Source organism: Topomyia yanbarensis, chromosome 3 (assembly GCF_030247195.1).
Source record: "Topomyia yanbarensis strain Yona2022 chromosome 3, ASM3024719v1, whole genome shotgun sequence".
NCBI lineage: Eukaryota > Metazoa > Arthropoda > Insecta > Diptera > Culicidae > Topomyia > Topomyia yanbarensis.
In genome coordinates, this window is record NC_080672.1 from 179788734 (window position 1) to 179809810 (window position 21077).

At 39.1% G+C, this 21077-nt stretch overlaps 1 protein-coding gene and 1 long non-coding RNA gene across 2 annotated transcripts; one reads left to right on the plus strand and one right to left on the minus strand.

Moving 5' to 3' along the window:
- Nucleotides 1-3892: 3892 nt before the first annotated feature.
- Nucleotides 3893-8095, minus strand: LOC131687434 (uncharacterized protein K02A2.6-like). The gene is made up of 5 exons (XM_058971515.1): nucleotides 7693-8095; nucleotides 6353-7353; nucleotides 5291-6298; nucleotides 4124-5224; nucleotides 3893-4045 (listed from the first exon to the last, which is right to left on the minus strand). The coding sequence occupies exons 1-5, from the start codon at nucleotides 8093-8095 to the stop codon at nucleotides 3893-3895; spliced, it is 3666 nt and encodes a 1221-aa protein (XP_058827498.1).
- A 10876-nt stretch (nucleotides 8096-18971) lies between these two features.
- Nucleotides 18972-19446, plus strand: LOC131693774 (uncharacterized). The gene is made up of 3 exons (XR_009306324.1): nucleotides 18972-19008; nucleotides 19069-19202; nucleotides 19283-19446. It is a non-coding gene; the product is annotated as an uncharacterized LOC131693774 (long non-coding RNA).
- Nucleotides 19447-21077: the final 1631 nt, after the last annotated feature.

Genomic DNA, 21077 nt, shown 5'->3' on the forward strand with positions numbered 1-21077 from the left:
ATCCAACAATGCAGACGATAATGTTCCAGACAGTACCAGGGTTTATTATGGGTATCGAAATGATTTGTTAACGCAAGATGGTTTAATTTTCCGTAATGACCGTAAACTGATCCCGCAGGTATTGCGAAAGAAGATAGTCGAGAGTTACCATGCGAGCCACAACAGGGTGGAAGCGCCTTTAAGGGTGGCCAGAGCTATTTTGTTCTGGCCGGGAATGACCTGCCAAATTAAAGATGTGTGTGCGAAATTTTCTGCGTCACAGCCAAATCCGCCGATGAAAAGCCACGAGATTCCTATCCATCCGTTCCAGCTTGTTTCCATGGACGTCTTCTTTGCTCAGCTGAATGGCAATAAACGTAAGTTTCTCGTTACCGTTGATCAATTTTCAGATTTCTTCAAGGTGAACCGCCGACTTGAGTCCCGAGTCCATTATTATGGCATGCAAACAAAACTTCTGCCGCTTTGGAATACTACAAAGGGTTGTAACTGACAAGGGTGTCGAAACCGGCTGAACTAACCAGGACGCCAGTCGTACCGGTTTCGCCATCCGGCTCGAATGCACCGACTGAAATATTCAGCTCGTCAGCCATAATGCGTCCGTCGCTGACTGCTATACTCGAAAGACTACCACGAGACCAGAGATGCCAGGTACTTTTTTCAAATGTCTGCAATAATAATTTTAAAAGTCTGGCAAGAACAAAAAATGTCAGGAAAGCTAGTGTAGCCAAAAGCCTTTATATTCATAAATCTGTAAATATCTGCAACCAAACTAAAAAATCTGCAAATATCTGCAACCAAACTAAAAAATCTGCAAATATCTGCGTCATCGAAAAAATGTGCAGCTTAAATTAAAAGTCTGCGAATTTGCAGACTTGTCTGCAAATCTGGCATCTCTGCACGAGACATCGACACATTCTCCCAAAGAGCCCTGTTCTCAATTCTACACCATAATTTATTTTTTTTAACAGAAAACAAAAGGTTTGTTCCAGTACCAGGAGAAACTGGAAGTACTCCGGAGCAAACAGGAAGAAAATCGTTCCTGTACTATCTTCTCTTATTTCTTCTTCTGGTAGCAAACCGGAGTGAAAAGGAGCAAGATTTTTTTGTTCCGGAGCAACAGGGAGTAACTTCCATGTACTTGAACAAACCTAAAGAGTAAGAAATCTTCTTCTATTTCATACTAATAGACGCGTTCTTAAATCCACCAGCAACTCATCGGTATTTTGATGACTTTTTGTTGCGGGAGAGTAAAGCGACGCGCTGTGACACCAGTGTGCAACATAAACAAAGCTTGATTATGTTGCGCGAGAGTCTCTCCGATGCTCAACAATTAACCGTAGGGTGAGGGCCGATGATTTGGTCAACAAACAGCATCGAGAGGAAAGAGACTTTTAACGTACACATACCAATACACCAGTTATTTTGCATGCGCTAGTATTGAATTGCTGATGAATATGTTTCACTTCTGTGATTAGTACTGCGTGTCAGTCGAGTGAGCAGTTTAGAAACTGATTGGACTTGCGCCGTTTTTTTCCTATTTTCTGCTTGAGCAACTTATGTGCTTCTTATACACATTTTAATAAATAAATTGCTTATCCTAAACACTAGTTGCGCATGCTGAAAATAGGAGAATAAACAAGGAACAAGTGCACTATCTCGCTTTTCATTTTCAATCAGAATACTCTTCCTTGCTTTATGGACTATACTTTAAATGCATTTTTCAGCTTCCTACAGCTAATTATATAGCTATTTGAGTAGTTTTCGTGTCGGATCTACTAAAAAGGTCTATATGTACTCGTCGCGATGCTTCAGGCATTAATTAGGGTGAAATTAAAACTGTTATTAGCATTTATAATTTGAGTTTGATTCGGTGGTAAGTAGCTTCTTCAAAATCGTGCTTTTGAAGATTCAACATTTGAATATCTCATCTTCAGTTCTTTATTTTCCGCACAGCTGAACGGTCAGTTAAATTTTCCAATTGATAGCTCAGCAACGTGACTTCAATTTGCTGATTTTCAGTAATATATTTTCCGAGTTTCAGCAAAACAAACGTCACTTGTACTGAGATCTCAGTAAAAGCATTGTTAGCTGAGTGCTCGGCTGCGTAAAACTTGGTAAAAAACTGAGATTCGGTAGAACAAAATTAATGGTGTAGTGTCCAATCTGCTTATTTCGTTGACGTTGGAAAATTTCTGTATATTTTGTTGAACATATAGGGTAGCAGATTTTCTCCTTGTTTCTATTATCACTCCACCTGTTAGAAGAAAAGCACCTAAGCCTAAACAAACAGCCATATTTACTGTTGGAAAATAATTCAAACAATAACACGTTCAATGTTGCTGATGTATACCAATCACTTAAGGGACCATAGGTGTTTTTCTACGTTTTCTGACCCATCTTAAAAAATCAAGGAACACGAGAATGTAAAATGTATTGAGGTCACTTGCGTATTGAAAAACACACTTTAGTGTTTAAATGCAATATTGAGCGACATGCAAAAATTGCTTTACTGCCACCCTTCGGTACCGTGAAGTTGTTTAGGCAATACAGATGAAAAGCGCAATAACTGCAATGCGAATTTGAAAATACTTTCGACATTCCACATAGTTCCAGAACAAAGAATAAGCTAGCGGTCACTGCTTGATGAATTTTCGGAAGATCCGGACTATCCGAAAAACTGGTCAATTCACAAATTATACATTGAATGCGGTGTTGTTTTCGTCGAAAGAAATTTTTGAACTTTAATTGGAATTTGAATTCGAGTTTGTGTAAAATTAGTCAATTCATATCCTAGAACTTATATGGACCTTAATCCAGTCACCAGTATATATTAATGTCAGTGAATCTACTAAAAATGTTTCCGAAAAAAACTCTGAATTTTAACACTGGATTCAGGAATTTATCAGTTATACGGATGCTCTGGATCTCCTCCCAGGAGATTCGGATGTAGCTACCAAAGTAAACATTTGATAGAACGTTTCAATCTTATTTTAGTTGTGTTTTTCTACATGCTTTAAAAATATTACAAAGCTTTTGAATCAGTTTTATTGATTGACCACATTATCTTTGTACAGTATTATTGAGGCCACACATGATCCATTTCGGCACCGATTCCTGTTGGCCAACCGCATCAAAGACAGTAATATTTACCAAGCTCTGAATTTCTAACAAACAATTTTGTTTCAAAAGCATTTAAATATGGCTTAAAATAATTTCGAAATTATTCGTTACAAATATGTTACACCTAACGAAGGCTAAACATCATTTTTCTCGTTGTTTCACTTGATATAGTTTCGTAGTAGGTAACGGAAAGTGGTCGGTTACCGTCACTGGTTGGTTGTGGACAATTGATTCGTATGTTTTGTACTACAACCGAAATATTTATTGAACAAGTGAAAATCTTCTTAAAAGTTTTTTAGGCCATTTGCTTAGTGTTATAGAAAGAAGCAGATCGATCGAAAAAGTATGCCCATAGAATTTTTACGAAGTGAATTAATTTTATATTGTCATTCAAAAATTCAATGCCACCGAAACATTCGCCACAACTGTTTTTATTCTGTTTTTAAAAAGGTTACTAAATCGGCTGTCGATTTCCAAACATGGTCGGTTAGGTGCACCCCATTTTTGTGACAAATGCTTAATTCTCTCTAACTGTGGTAACCAACTATCCCAACCGGTTGACACGAGGTGTGAAGTAAGACTGCCTAGCCCAGTGTTGCCTGTGCTAGGGCGCAATGTGAGATACGAACACGTACCAATACTAACAGCGTATGATCGAGGGGTGCCACATCTACCCTTTTTTATTTGGTTTTGTTTGATAATTTAATTGCGATTATTACTGTTATAACCTAGCAAGGTGTGAGGAATGTTTAATTCATACTTGATTCGTTCGTCAAGGACTGTAGCAACATTTTGGTTTCGGTACTCGACCTGATCTTCGGATGGGTGCTTCAAAGTGGCTATCTCCAGATGAGATCATTTCCGACTCCGTATCTATCGGTTGCGTGGCGATCAATGGACTGTTATGGTGTAGTTGATTTTGTACCTGTGATAATCTGTTAGCATTAACTTAACTAATTTATTGAGGTGAACCTCTTATATTATGTGGAATGTTTGTTATTACCTGAAGTGGTTTTGGAGTCATTGCATCCGTTCCGTAATCTTCGGGCCACATTTGTACTGCATCATTACTTAGTGGCTCTGAAATTTTGTGCAGATGAGACGTATTACGTTCGTAACGCTTCTCATTGTCTTCCGATTGTACTGTGATGTTTGAACCTTTCTTGTCTACCACAGAGAATTTCTCTTTAAGGAAATTAGTGGAGAGTTTATCCTTTGGATGCAGGTTCTTCATCAGAACAGTGTCTCCGATCTTTATTTCATGACGTTTCGCCCCACGCCTAGCATCCTCTCGAATTTTTCCTTCAAATTTTTTTTGAGTGTCTCGATCACGGAAGTCAGCACTTGGTGGCATTGAGCTGAGGTCATCCATTTGTGGTAGTTTATATCTAAGTTTCCTACTCTGAAGAAGTTCACTCGGTGCCCTACCAGTCACGCTGTGAGGTGAATTGTTATATAAAATCAAATAATCGTCAAGTTCCACCTTCCAATTGCCATATAGTGCGTTGGATATCTTTAGTCGCTTCAATAAGGATCTGTTTTGGCGTTCTACTTCACCATTCGCCTGTGGCCAGTAAGGTGAACTGTGATTCAGATGGATTCCAAGCTTTTCACAAAATGTTTCAAATTCCTTCGAGACGAATTGTTTTCCATTATCCAAAGTAATTGTCCTCGGATAACCCCAAGTCCTGAAAATCCTCTTCAATCTTTGAATTGTTTCTTGAGCTGTAATCCTGGTCATTATTTCAAGTTCCATATATCTACTGAAATAATCAATCACAACGAGAATATATTCCCCGCTTGGTAATGGGCCGAGAAAGTCAATGGCTAAATCAATCCACGGCTTTTCTGGCATAGATCGTCGGCTCATCGGCTCCGGTGGGTTTGCAGAATGTACTAAACGGCAACCTTCGCATGCTTCACAAAGTTTTATAATTTCTTTATCCATGTTTGGCCACCAGCATTTATCTCGCAAACGACTTTTCATGGCAGATTGGCCAGGGTGACCCTCATGTGCTATTTGGCACATCCGGTCTCGGAGAGCTAGTGGTATAACTAATTTTGAACCTCGCATAACCAATCCGTTCATGTAACTTAATTCGTTCTGAAATGGGGCATATGGTTTTAGTGTCGAGCTTCCCCAATTGCTTGACATTATCGCTTTACGTACTGTACCTAGTTCCTCATCGCATTTAGTTTCCTGCACAACTTCTGAAATGTCGATGGCCGCGGCTTCTTGGATAGCTTTTATTTCAATCTCTGTGTTTTTATCGAACTCTTCTGCACCATCACCATTTAACAAAGCCAACGTTTCTACTGCAACTCTGCGTATGTAAACCTCTGACTCTTCATTCCAGGAAGGGTCATCCACGTGAGAAGCCAGCCTGGATAGACAATCAGCTAAATTTGCCGATCCTTTTCGATAAACTACGTTGAACGAAAAAGCTTGAAGTCGTAGAAGCCATCGCTCAATCCTAAGAGTCGGTCTGGAGGTTTTAGTAAACACTGTCTCGAGCGGTCGATGATCAGTTTCAAGTTCGAACGTGATGCCAATCAAATAGATTCTAAATCGTTCAACGGCCCACACAATGGCGAGCGCTTCCTTTTCAATCGGAGGGTATTTCATCTCCGTTTCTGAAAGGCTTTTGGAGGCAAAGCTAATAACTCTTGGATTATTCGTCTTAAATTGAATGAGGACCGCTCCCAGACCAACGCCGGATGCGTCGGTTACTACTAAGGTTCGATCTGTTGGATCATAGTAACCTAGGTGCTCTAGGCATCCAATTTGTTGTTTTATTAAATTAAAAGCATCTTCATGTTGCCGGTCCCAAACATAATTTGTGGATTGTTTGACAAGTTCGCGTAATGGATGATTAGCCGTCGCTAAATCAGGGATGAAGCGTGACACAAAAGTTACTAAGCCAAGGAAGCTTCGTAGCTCTTCTTTCGACTTCGGAGACCGACAATTCAAAATAGACCGGATCTTATCGTCTGACGGAAGAACTCCTTTCTCTGAAAGTCTGTGCCCTAAGAAAACAACTTCTAGCTGTTTGAACTTGCATTTTTGGTGGTTCAGTTGAACTCCGAGTTCCTCGAACCTACGAACGACTGTCCTCAACGCATTGTCATGAGCCTCCTCCGTATCACCGAACACTAGGAAATCGTCGATGAAACCGATCTAATGGGATAATGATGTCTAAAAAAATGTTTTTTTTTTTATTATTATACCTACCAGATTGGGGCAAGCCGCCAGTAGACTCTCCATTAAGCTTTGGAAGAGCTCAGGAGCACAATTAACGCCGAAAAAGAGACTTTTAAATCGATATAATCCCCAGTTGGTAATAAAAGTAGTAACATCCCTGCATCCTTCGGACAACATAACGTGGTAGTATGATTCCTTCATATCCAATAGGGAATAGAATCGAGCGTTGCGAATTCGGGGTAAAATTTCTTCGAACACAGGGAGTGGATGGTTTAACCGTTGTATCGCTTGATTGGCCCTACGCATATCAATGCACATCCTCAAATCTCCGTTGTCCTTTAAAATAGGTACTAGGGGTGAAACCCAAGACGTCGGTTTCCCTACCCTTTCTATGATGTCTTGAGCGAGAAGGTCGTCCAATTTGGCCTTTACTTTATCTAATAGCGGTACAGGACACCTACGGAGCGGTTGAATCACTGGTGGCACACTTCGATCAATCGGCAATGTGAGCTCGACGTCTCGAATATAGGGGAAATGATGTTTCGCTACATCCACACGATTCACTTCTGTGGATCCCAAACCGATTCGCAGAACTCCCAGCTGACGAGCTGATATTTTGCCGAGAAGCGGTTGTTGCCCTTTCTCTATAACATAGAAAGTAGTATCTTCTGCCAGTTTTCTATCGGTTCCCAATATTTCAATTTCTGCATCAAAGACGACAACTACTTTCAAAGGTACTTTTCCGTATGCAAGAAATTTCTTACTCGTATCCGTTCGTAGATTTTTTGCTTTAACGTTTCGCATATTCATTGTTTGCCAGGTCGTGTCGTCAATTAAATTGAATTTCGAACCCGAGTCAATCAACATTTCTATGTTTACTCCTCCAACTCTGCATTGAATGAGTTCGTCGTTGGTATCGCCAACGTTGTATACTGGCAACTCTTCTTCATCTGATCCTTCATTGTTGTCCTCTGGAGTTTCAATGTGCATCACGCTCCTCGGCTTTTTGAAAACATTCGTATTGCGGGAAGCTGGTGAAGGGTATGAACGTTTCAAATGACCCGGTGCTGGAAAGGACTCTAGCGATCCACGACTAGAACTTCTACAAACGGCTTTAAAGTGACCTATTCCACGGCACCGGACACAAAGTTGATTAACAGCCGGGCATCTTTCGCCTGTCTTATGTTGGTTGTATCCGCATTTAATACAACGTGGGGAATTTCTGTGAAACGAATCCGGTTGCCCAAAATTTGTCCTGCTTAAATTCGTGTACGTTCTCTGCACGTCTGTAGATAATTGGACTGCAGATTTTCCGTTCATTTTTGACGCCTGATATTTTACTGCTTGATGTGAATTGACGACTTTTGTACACTCATCCAACGTCAAATTTTCCTTCTCTAGAAGTTTTTCTCGTAGGTCCCCTGGCGCAAACTGTATGATCTTATCTACCACCGCAATTTGCCGACTTTCCAGCACGCTTTTCCCGAAGGTACATTTTTCTGCCTTTTGCTGGACTCGTTCTACAAATTTTTCAATTGGTTCCTCCGTCTCAGGTGACATCATCCAAAACAAATACCTTTCAAAGCTCTCGTGTTGCTTTGGGGAAAAATGATTATCCAGTTTCGCTTTTGCCGCTGCAAATGGATCGGCGCTCTCCTCTGATTCCATGTCGGCTCCCGGAATACCGTCAAAAACGTTCTGCAACTCTAATCCTCCCATTGCAAGTAACTGAATCTTTTTCATCGAACCGTCCGTGATACTCGAGGCCTTCATTATACGCTCAAATCCCCGAATTCATCCGTTCCAGGCACTGCGCACTTCCGAGAAAGAAAGATGTTTGAACCGAAATTGAGGTAAATTGTATGCCGCTGGATTAAATGCAGAAGTAGTTTGCAACAGCACGACCTGGTTCTGTGCGTCATTTTGATTAGTTTCCTAAAAAAATGCGAAGTAAAAAGTCATTTATTTTGTCTACGGGTCTAGCTTTCAACGAATTCAATCATTGACATCTCTATGAAAATCTCCCAACGAATTGAATCATTGGTCTTTTTTTTTTTAATTTTTTTTTTCGGTGTATTCAATCCTCGACTAGTTGTGAACAGCACCAACGAATTTAATCATTGACATAATTTCGACGAATTAAATCATCGACATCTCAAATATTTACTTTTTCTTTGTTTTCTCTTGTTTTCTTGTAGCCGTGTTTTAGACATCGAAGAAAAACATGGCGTCTTTTCGTGAGTCGGAATAGAAATTTTTTTCGGCACATTTTCCCGACGTAAAACAAACAGTATCGAGTAAAACTTTGTTCCTTACCTGCATTTTCTTAAATTGTACTATTTGCTTTCTGCTTCAACAAATTTTTTTCCGTAAAAAGAAATCCTTCCTCGTCGCCAATATGTGGTAACCAACTATCCCAACCGGTTGACACGAGGTGTGAAGTAAGACTGCCTAGCCCAGTGTTGCCTGTGCTAGGGCGCAATGTGAGATACGAACACGTACCAATACTAACAGCGTATGATCGAGGGGTGCCACACTAACCTAATCAATATGGGTATTTTTGGAACAGGCTTTAGGGGTAGACACCAGAGATCTATTTTGAACGCAATTCTGAAAACCAAGATGGCAACTTCCGGTAAACCGTTTACATGGGAAAAGCCCACCTGGTCGTGTTTTCACCGCTGGGTAGCATTGTATATACCAAATTGTCACGACCAGAGAGACAAGGGGCCATTCATAAACCACGTACACCAAAATTTGAGAATTTGATTGCATTGCTTGAAAATCTCCCATCACGGTATTACACTTAAATGGCAGCAACAGAAGTACGTCTTACCTGTGAGGCGATCGGGAGCAAAAAAAATGGCCGGTCGAGGTTGCTTTGGCTCGCCGTTGCTAACGCTGGTGTTCGAATACGAGCAATGCATTAATGGCTCAAAAAAATCCGTGTTGATCAAGGCATTTAGCTGAATATGTACAATGCCGTCGTCCCGATCTGCCATGCCAATCTTTAAAGTGGTAATATTTTATGCTGGCGGCCATTTTGTTTTAGTCTTACGATTGAACGATATGCAATTATGCGATGCCATTATACTAGAACAAAAGGAAAACTATTTGTTTTGTGATTTGAAATTGGTTGTCCCGAAGCGCCATGCCTAGTTTTCATAGCGGCAAGGTATTTTTTACTGATATTTATGCTCGAACGTTTTTATTCAATTGAGATGTGGCGTACTATAAGGGGCCGTTCATATACCGCGTGGACAAATACCTTCTTTTCTGACCCCCTCCTCCCCCTGCGTGGACAAGTGTAGACAATTCCTAAACCCCTATCACCTCCCTACGATGTCCATGTGGACTTTCAAAAAATGGGTAGTTTCATAAAAATGGGATGAAAATCGTTCAAACTTCAACCACAGAATGTCATACACATCTTTAGTCGTTTGTGAAATTTCCATGAAAATATCTTATTTCTCAACGACTTATCATATTTTATCTTTACATTTAAAAGATTCAACACAAAATTGGAATAACCTTTGAATTCTTGAATTGGTTCGCTATGAAATCCAAAATTAATGGGATTAGACCATGTTACAGATGTTTGCATCAAGTGATTTAGATAAAAAAAATCTCTGATTCTTTTTCGTGCGAGTTCTTATGATTTTGTTGATAATAGCTGTCATAGATGTTTTCAATTTTCACACGTGATGTACACGCACATACTATGCTGTTATAAGCACTTATACTATTTAAAAATCTTAAAAAAAAATTGAATATAACCGCTCACACCAATGACAATACAAATTTGTTTCATTTTTCTTATAAAAGACAAAAATATGATGACGTGAACATTATCCATATCCCCACCCCCATCCTCATGGACCAGCGTAGACTTTCTCGTGACCCCTACCCTTCCCTAAATTGTCCACGTGGGATATGGATGGGCCCTAAGGTGATTTTTGCGAAAAATAATGCGACCGTCCCGATCCGCCTTATCATGCATGCGGCTGTTGAGTTTTTTCTTTGCAGGCTACCAAGCAGCCATTTTTCATTACTGCGACCAAGTAGAAATTTTGCTAGTATGAAAAGGCATGTGGTTTACATGCTTTCACATTTTTTCTTCTTTCGCGTTGCCATATTGTTTTTGGGATCCTTTCAGTTTACACACTTTCACTCTTTCCTTATTTTGGTTACCGCGTGGGGGATCGCCAATGTAAGAATTTGATTTTACCATATAAAATCTACTATTAAATAAATATTTAACATCAATTTGTTCGAACTTTTTCTATGTTATCCACGATACACAAAACTCTCACCGAGATACACGCTTGATTGGAATTATTAGATTTTTTATTTGTGATCACATCATTATTCCCGAAAATGTGGTGGGGGAACGGAGTTACCCTTTAGACTCCCCCTCCTTCCCTCTGGCTACGTGCCAGCGTGGACTTCAGTCTGATTTGTCCTAATCTTTAGTTTTAATATAGGTTGCCTGAAACTCACTTAATTGCAATGAATGCTATCCGTCAGTGCAATAGTAGTGCGTAATATTCGCACCAGTTTTTCACATAGGTACATCATCTAATGCAGAATGATGTTCAAAAATGCCTTTTGATGGTAGTTAAAATGAATAAATTTCATTTTTTTGAATGCAAAAAAGTTAGATGTTTTTCTGAAAAAAACATCCTTTTAAATGCAACTTTGGCAGTTTATTTTTTGCGCGGATTTCGAAATTAACACGGTTTATCAAAAAATATTCTAAGTCCTTTTGAATGCAAAAGCCTTAGAAGATTTTCGGAAAGCAGAAAGAGACGGGTCTGGAAGAATCCTTATGGCCTGCACCTCAACAATATGGATATTTTCGGAACGGTCTTGAAGTAGGTTCCAGAAATTGATTTTTGAAGCCATTTTGAAATCCAAGATGGCGACTTCCGGTTTAGCGAAATTCGCTATAACCCAATCAATATGGATAGTACAAATGGTTTTAATTAAACAGTTGAATATACTAGAATTTTTGCAATGTGTTTAATTTGAATCAATAAAACCCCAACTCACACCATATACGTCTCTTTCTTTTCTCACTTTCATTCTCACCGCACTCTACTGGATGAACACATAAAAATATTTTACATTTCGCTGGTTTATAATTAAATCTTATATTCGAAGATGTTTTGGATGATCGCCCAGATTTTTCATGCGGGAATTTCGGTGAACCGGAAGTCGCCATCTAGAATTTCAAAATGACGTCAAACATCGGCATTTGTCTCCTACTTGTCAAAACCATTTCGAAAATATTCATATTGATTAAGTTGTAGAGAATCTCGCTGAATCAATTTTTCACGGACAACCTTGCCCTGAAGATGCAGATTTATTTATTCCTGGCACCGTCTCGTTGAGACCATTCCGAAAATACCCACATTGATTGGGTTACAGCAAATTTCGCTAAACCGGAAGTCGCCGTCTTGGATTTCAACATGGCATCAAACATAAATAAAATGCCGCCAAACATACATTTCTGGCACCTACTCGTCAAGACTATTCCGATAATACCCATATTGAATGGGTTGTAGAGATTTTCGCTAAACCAGAAGTCGCCATCTTGGATTTCAAATTGACACCAAAATCAATTTCTGGCACCTACTCTTAAAAACCATTCCGAAAATACCCATATTGTTGAAGTGCGGGCCATGAGTCCAGACCCGTCTCTTTCATCTTTCCGAAAATATTCTAAATCTTTTGCATTCAAAAGGACTAGCTATATTTTTTTGCAAAAAACGTGATAATTGCAAAATCCGCGCAAAAAAACTGCCAAAATTCTTCTAATTTCTTACTATTTAAAAGGACTTGGCATTTTTGCAGGAAAAAGTCTAAGTCTTTTGCATTCAAAAGAACTTATTTTTGTAAAAACCGTATTAATTGCGAAATCTGTGCAAAAAAACTTCCAAAAGTCTTTTGTTGAGTTTTTTACGCGGACTTTCGAAGTTTTTTACGCGGACTTTCGAATCAACGCGGATTTTCCAATTAACGCGGTTTTTCCAACTAGTAATCAGCGGTTTGAGTTTCGTCTTCTTCTTAGCTGGTAGGAGAAGCAGGGTAATGTTCGCATAATGTATAGGAAGGATACTTTATGCCCAAATGGTCTAAACACCAAAAATGGTTTGGTTAAAATCTCGATGCTTCTGCTTTTTAAAGATATTTGCCATCCAAAATTCGAATTGAGGCATTTGTAATAATCGGCCAAACCATCACCGAGAAACTGATAATAGCAAAAATAACCCGAGTATAGTGAAAAACTGTATTTGAGCGCAATGAAAACTTGAATTGAATGCCCTATTTATCATACAACTACCCGCATCAAATAGCAACCATTATGCATTACCATCCTACCAGATGCGACCCAAAGAGCACACTGACGCATAAACTTCGTTGACGGTACACGCATTCTTGAAAGAAGCATATACAACACGGCTTACACAGAGTGTATGTAAGGAGAGTGAAGACAACTGTCATGATTATCCGTCAGTGATATTCCAAACGAACAAACGACCTGTCAAAATACATGAATTTGACTCGTTTGGAATGACACTGACAAATAATAATTGTTCCAATTTTGACAGTGTCGTCACTCTCCTTATATGCACTCAGGGCTTACATATACTAGGCTAGCTCGTTAGAGTGTAAACATTTGACGAGTGCGCGTCATAGAAATCGTCGGTGAAAACAATTCTCGACAAACATATGATTACGGCCTAAAAGCCAACTGTCAAAATCCACTTTGAATTGAAATTCCGGACAAACCGTTACACGCCAATCACAGATGTTGGTAGTGAACGAAAGAGAAAAGTTTTCTCTTTCATAAACTGTTGTGAACTGTGTTCGACTAATAACGGTTTGTCTGGAATTTCAATTCAAAGTGGATTTTGACAGTTGGTTTTTAGGCCGTAATCATATGTTTGTTGAGAATTAGATGAAATTCATCTATTGTTTGCTGCTAACGAATGATCGGCACCTGATGGATCACAAGGAAGCTATGCCGACGTCTAAAACTTTTTCTGGTAACAGGAAATAACGATGAGATATGTTTTCTATGGCATGCAGCCAAAATCCTGATTTTCTCTAATAATCACAAAGATGCACTGATTATCCACTGTGTCTAGAGTAATTATGGCGTAATTTACGTCATGAATCCGTTGCATATTATTTTTTTTTACCGTAAGAGCTCAAATATTGTCAATAGACCTTTCTCGTCCGACCTAACCCCCTTCTTTCTTATTTTTAATCGAAAGATTACACATTTTTAAGAATATTTCCGTTAAAATGAGATTTTTTAGAGCTATCGTGATTTTTTAATGATTTTTTAAAGTTTGAAAAATGCAAGAATGTTGAATATTTTTTTCACCTTTGCAAGAATGGTGAGAATCAAAAAGTGTGTTTGGACAGCACTGGTTTGTATATTTTTTCTTGAGTTCTTGGCAACGCGGCAAATGAAGTGGTGAGTTGCGGTACAAAATTCATTGGCAATGTAAACAAAATAAAGTGAACCTCTCGCTGTAGAGCATTGCATGAAAATGTTTAACCTCACCTATTTGACAGTTCAGAGAGTTTGTTTACATGGTATTGAAATGTTTTGTTGATTCGATCATAGTATGAGAAACTTGGTTCGGTTCGATGCTAAATATTAACACCTTGTAAACTAGCTCGCTCAGTTGTAATTTGTCATCATCATGCAATGTTCCGTTAAGTTTGGCATTTCGACTTTTGTTGTACATGATTCGCCATTTCTAGGCAAACATTTGAAAAAGGCTTACTCCAAAATGCAAGTTGATAGTTGATGCAAAAATGGAAATTAAAAGTATTTTTTTCTAATTTGATGCGAATTTGTTATAGGGGCCGTACACAAATGACGTAGCTTTTTTCTGCGATTTTTTACGTTGTTGGGACTTATCCCATGATCGAACAAACAACTGTGTACAAATCCTTATCCATCATCCAGAAATCAATCGTTTTATAAACCAAAGCTTGATCTTGTGATTCAGCGTATGCCAACGGGGTTTCCATCCAGCGTCGATTGGTCAGTGTATGAACCAGGTTCCCAATGTTCATAGTATGAGAAACTTGGTTCGGTTCGATGCTAAATATTAACACCTTGTAAACTAGCTCGCTCAGTTGTAATTTGTCATCATCATGCAATGTTCCGTTAAGTTTGGCATTTCGACTTTTGTTGTACATGATTCGCCATTTCTAGGCAAACATTTGAAAAAGGCTTACTCCAAAATGCAAGTTGATAGTTGATGCAAAAATGGAAATTAAAAGTATTTTTTTCTAATTTGATGCGAATTTGTTATAGGGGCCGTACACAAATGACGTAGCTTTTTTCTGCGATTTTTTACGTTGTTGGGACTTATCCCATGATCGAACAAACAACTGTGTACAAATCCTTATCCATCATCCAGAAATCAATCGTTTCATAAACCAAAGCTTGATCTTGTGATTCAGCGTATGCCAACGGGGTTTCCATCCAGCGTCGATTGGTCAGTGTATGAACCAGGTTCCCAATGTTCATAATATGAGAAACTTGGTTCGGTTCGATGCTAAATATTAACACCTTGTAAACTAGCTCGCTCAGTTGTAATTTGTCATCATCATGCAATGTTCCGTTAAGTTTGGCATTTCGACTTTTGTTGTACATGATTCGCCATTTCTAGGCAAACATTTGAAAAAGGCTTACTCCAAAATGCAAGTTGATAGTTGATGCAAAAATGGAAATTAAAAGTATTTATTTCTAATTTGATGCGAATTTGTTATAGGGGCCGTACACAAATGACGTAGCTTTTTTCGGCGATTTTTTGCCCCTCCCTCCCCCCTCGTACTGCCGCTCTACGCATAATTGTCCCATGTATATAGGGAATCCCATAGATCATGGGACAGTTATGCTTATAGCAGCAGTGTAGCAAGTTAAATCCGCATAAAAATCTTTTCGTATTTTTGCGATCTTGTAATTCCGCGAATCGTAAAATTTACCCCATGAAAAACCGCTTCAAAAGTAACTTGTTTGAAGTTAAATTCATTTCTCTAGGGAATTGAGGATCGTTAAATTGTTTTCTCTAAACAATGGGTTTTAAACTTAATGCTACGTCGCACAACTTCTGACCCTACACTCCCCCTCGTCACACTTCGTCACAAATTTGGTATACCCTCCCTACCCCCCAAAATGCTACGTCATTTATGTATGGCCCCATACATTCCTAGCGTCATCTACCCCTAGTTCTGTGCTCATATTAAATCCACATTTTGTGTGCAAACCCGAACAGGGTATTTTATACAAAAAAACATGCACATGTTCGCCTGTGCAACCTCACCATTTCTCATTCTCACTCTAATCAAAACTAGCGTGGATTCTTTTTGCCTTATGCGAATCGTTCTCGTGTACGCACCCGGTGTACGTACACGGATGCTTGAACTAGAGTTTTTACACCGTTCGCTTGGGTTCGAGGCGAACCTGTACATCGAGACGAAGCATGTTGAAGGTTGAATGCGTGCACGAAATTTTGCACATAGTCACAAACCTGTCGATGTTCATGGGAGATCTTGTTCCAAGAGCAGGTGTTCATGATAACTCTTGATCAAATAGACCTTTCTCGTCCGACCTAACCCCCTTCTTTCTTATTTTTAATCGAAAGATTACACATTTTTAAGAATATTTCCGTTAAAATGAGATTTTTTAGAGCTATCGTGATTTTTCAATGATTTTTTAAAGTTTGAAAAATGCAAGAATGTTGAATATTTTTTTCACCTTTGCAAGAATGGTGAGACTCAAAAAGTGTGTTTGGGCAGCACTGGTTTGTATATTTTTTCTTGAGTTCTTGGCAACGCGGCAAATGAAGTGGTGAGTTGCGGTACAAAATTCATTGGCAATGTAAACAAAATAAAGTGAACCTCTCGCTGTAGAGCATTGCATGAAAATGTTTAACCTCACCTATTTGACAGTTCAGAGAGTTTGTTTACATGGTATTGAAATGTTTTGTTGATTCGATCATAGTATGAGAAACTTGGTTCGGTTCGATGCTAAATATTAACACCTTGTAAACTAGCTCGCTCAGTTGAAATTTGTCATCATCATGCAATGTTCTGTTAAGTTTGGCATTTCGACTTTTGTTGTACATGATTCGCCATTTCTAGGCAAACATTTGAAAAAGGCTTACTCCAAAATGCAAGTTGATAGTTGATGCAAAAATGGAAATTAAAAGTATTTTTTTCTAATTTGATGCGAATTTGTTATAGGGGCCGTACACAAATGACGTAGCTTTTTTCTGCGATTTTTTACGTTGTTGGGACTTATCCCATGATCGAACAAACAACTGTGTACAAATCCTTATCCATCATCCAGAAATCAATCGTTTTATAAACCAAAGCTTGATCTTGTGATTCAGCGTATGCCAACGGGGTTTCCATCCAGCGTCGATTGGTCAGTGTATGAACCAGGTTCCCAATGTTCATAGTATGAGAAACTTGGTTCGGTTCGATGCTAAATATTAACACCTTGTAAACTAGCTCGCTCAGTTGTAATTTATCATCATCATGCAATGTTCCGTTAAGTTTGACATTTCGACTTTTGTTGTACATGATTCGCCATTTCTAGGCAAACATTTGAAAAAGGCTTACTCCAAAATGCAAGTTGATAGTTGATGCAAAAATGGAAATTAAAAGTATTTTTTTCTAATTTGATGCGAATTTGTTATAGGGGCCGTACACAAATGACGTAGCTTTTTTCTGCGATTTTTTACGTTGTTGGGACTTATCCCATGATCGAACAAACAACTGTGTACAAATCCTTATCCATCATCCAGAAATCAATCGTTTTATAAACCAAAGCTTGATCTTGTGATTCAGCGTATGCCAACGGGGTTTCCATCCAGCGTCGATTGGTCAGTGTATGAACCAGGTTCCCAATGTTCATAGTATGAGAAACTTGGTTCGGTTCGATGCTAAATATTAACACCTTGTAAACTAGCTCGCTCAGTTGTAATTTGTCATCATCATGCAATGTTCCGTTAAGTTTGGCATTTCGACTTTTGTTGTACATGATTCGCCATTTCTAGGCAAACATTTGAAAAAGGCTTACTCCAAAATGCAAGTTGATAGTTGATGCAAAAATGGAAATTAAAAGTATTTATTTCTAATTTGATGCGAATTTGTTATAGGGGCCGTACACAAATGACGTAGCTTTTTTCGGCGATTTTTTACCCCTCCCTCCCCCCTCGTACCGCCGCTCTACGCATAATTGTCCCATGTATATAGGGAATCCCATAGATCATGGGACAGTTATGCTTATAGCAGCAGTGTAGCAAGTTAAATCCGCATAAAAATCTTTTCGTATTTTTGCGATCTTGTAATTCCGCGAATCGTAAAATTTACCCCATGAAAAACCGCTTCAAAAGTAACTTGTTTGAAGTTAAATTCATTTCTCTAGGGAATTGAGGATCGTTAAATTGTTTTCTCTAAACAATGGGTTTTAAACTTAATGCTACGTCGCACAACTTCTGACCCTACACTCCCCCTCGTCACACTTCGTCACAAATTTGGTATACCCTCCCTACCCCCCAAAATGCTACGTCATTTATGTATGGCCCCATACATTCCTAGCGTCATCTACCCCTAGTTCTGTGCTCATATTAAATCCACATTTTGTGTGCAAACCCGAACAGGGTATTTTATACAAAAAAACATGCACATGTTCGCCTGTGCAACCTCACCATTTCTCATTCTCACTCTAATCAAAACTAGCGTGGATTCTTTTTGCCTTGTGCGAATCGTTCTCGTGTACGCACCCGGTGTACGTACACAGATGCTTGAACTAGAGTTTTTACACCGTTCGCTTGGGTTCGAGGCGAACCTGTACATCGAGACGAAGCATGTTGAAGGTTGAATGCGTGCACGAAATTTTGCACATAGTCACAAACCTGTCGATGTTCATGGGAGATCTTGTTCCAAGAGCAGGTGTTCATGATAACTCTTGATCAAATTGTCTGAAACAGAAAATTTAGTAATTAATTTCGGAAAATGGCATCAAAAAAACTGAAAAAGCTTATATTTTAATGTTAAATTCGCTTACTTTTCTTCAAAATAATGTGGAAAAAAATTTTTAATTCAGTTTTCCGTGGCTCATCGACTGGCTACACATATTATGCACTCTCATTAAAATATGAAGTCAATCAACTGAAAAGTGTTTGAGTTATCGCGTCTGCCAATTTGAAAAATGCGGTTTCATCAAATTAGATTTAACCTGAGACGAAACATGCAAATAGCAAAAAATCGAACGTCAAATGCAGCCAGTCTATTTAAACTATGTGAAGCAGAAAGAGAGGCTATGTGAGACGAACTATAGAATAAACAGAAAAAAATGAAAACATCTATCGGCAAGTCACGTTTCAGGATTTAAGTTATTTTTTCTACCTTTTGGTGTAATATCAGGCCTTAAAAGAATTTGCTTGCGTTTGGTGTCCATGTAGAAACAATATGCGCAATCATACGAAATAAAACTGTATCAAATTTTTAAATATTATAATGAATTTGACCAAAACTTTTTCTCAATGTTTACGTTTGGCAGTTAGACCCTCTTCAAATTTTTGGGTAGAATTTTGTTTAGTTGTAACAATTTCATTTGGTTTGCTTTTTTGCTGAATCACAACGTTAGTCACAAAACATTTTGACCATCTTTGGTAATTGATGACCACTACAACCCATTCTAGGTCCGCTCCAGTTGCAGCTGTTTCGTCCCGTCCGGCACCGAGTCAACCGATGGTCCAGCCTGCGACGCGCTCGGCTGTTGCTACGTCAATGGCAGCCACCAGCCAGGGACTTGGATTAAAGTCAAAAATATCAGGTACGCCAAGTGGTGTTGCTGCAATCGGTTTGTCGTCAGATATTCCCCTAACCAGAATATTCAGCGGTTCCGATTCGAAGGAGGCAGCCACAGAAGCACAGACTGCTTTGGTTCAGCAATACGCTCCGGCAGGACGATGCTCGTGGAAGATCACGCAGTTCCGGTCCTGTGCACAAGAACAGGCTGATTTGACCCTGTGCGAAGGTTTCAACGAGTCGCTCAGGCATTAGTAGCAGAGTCCTTGCACCCACAGCTTGTCGAGTGAGCAATTCCAACGAAACCACACCGTTCGCACCAAGTTGGATCACAATAATAAATGCGACGTCGAGAAGAAGACTTCCCGAGAGCTACAAGCAATGCTACAAGATTAAATAGCAGGGTGTTTTTAACGTGACCATAGTATCACGTAGCGGATTGAGACAGATTTATCCCGCAGAATAAGATAGCAAAATTACCCAAAAAGTAAGAGCTGACAGCCGAAGTGAAGAAACACACATCCTCTACAGAGGCAAGCAATAACGGAACGCAGCGTAATTCCTCACAATGAATTGCTCTCGTTAGATTAAATCCCAGGAAGTACAATTTTCATTGCATTATTTAGTCAACCGAAATTGAAGTCCTCAGTCGAGAGAGAGAGAGAGAGAGAGAGAGAAAGAGAGAGATTGATAGGGTAGCAGCAGCTAGGAATTATCTTTCGAAAGCTAGAAGCGGTCGTAACCAGAACCACCACCGATGCGGAAATCAAAAAGGCGCTCAAAAAACTCGCTACGATGGCACCCAGATAAAAATCCAGAAGAATCGTATCGACGGTTTAAGGAGACCTCCAAAGCATATAAAGTGCTGTCAGATGAGAAAAATCGTCGCATCTATGACCAGTACGACAAGGACAGTCTAATGACCAACAGTTTCCGAGCGGCACCACCATAACACACGGCACCGGCGACACATTTATATCCAAAACATACTAATGAGTAATGACTTATCCTTCCGAAAAAGTGAATAAAATCTACTCTATCTAAGCAACAAACGTTTTGACTATGCAGTTTATCATTCGCTGCCTAATTATTCCCTGCCAATTTGAACAAGACAACAATTGCAGATAGCTTTATTGCGGTGCCAAAATGATGCCAACTCGGGATGGAATATAACAAGTAAATTCACCTTCCCAATATTCTTCCGGAATGTACAATCCTCTCCATTATTATCAATCCTTCAAACTCCTTATCGTCAGTACTGAGCACTGTTTTGCACTTGCCGGCTACATCAACGACAATGCGATAATCGGTGAAACTTTTGCTTCAATGTAACTTGAACACGAATAATAAATTGTTGAACTTGTTACCTATAAAGTTCAGGTAAACTTCATCTAAAAAATGAGTTATCAGTCGGGTCATATTGTTGGGACTTATCCCATGATCGAACAAACAACTGTGTACAAATCTTTATCCATCATCCAGAAATCAATCGTTTTATAAACCAAAGCTTGATCTTGTGATTCAGCGTATGCCAACGGGGTTTCCATCCAGCGTCGATTGGTCAGTGTATGAACCAGGTTCCCAATGTTCCAATCCTTATCCTTCTTGAGTTGATTTTCTTCAAAGAGCATCGAAAGTGTTCACCCAAGTTGAATCAAAAATTTTGCAAGTCCATGTAAACAAACTCTCTGAACTGTCAGAATAGTTAGGTTATACACTTTCGTGCAGTGTTCTATGTTTTGACAGGTATATGAATGAATTATTTTAGCATCAGTGATGCCAGGTCTATTTAAACAATAGCTTGCAGTAAAAATATAAGTCTGCAGATTTCCGCAAAGATATTCAATAAATTTGACATAGAAATGTAGTGTGTTGATATTTTCAATGATCAGAAACGTTG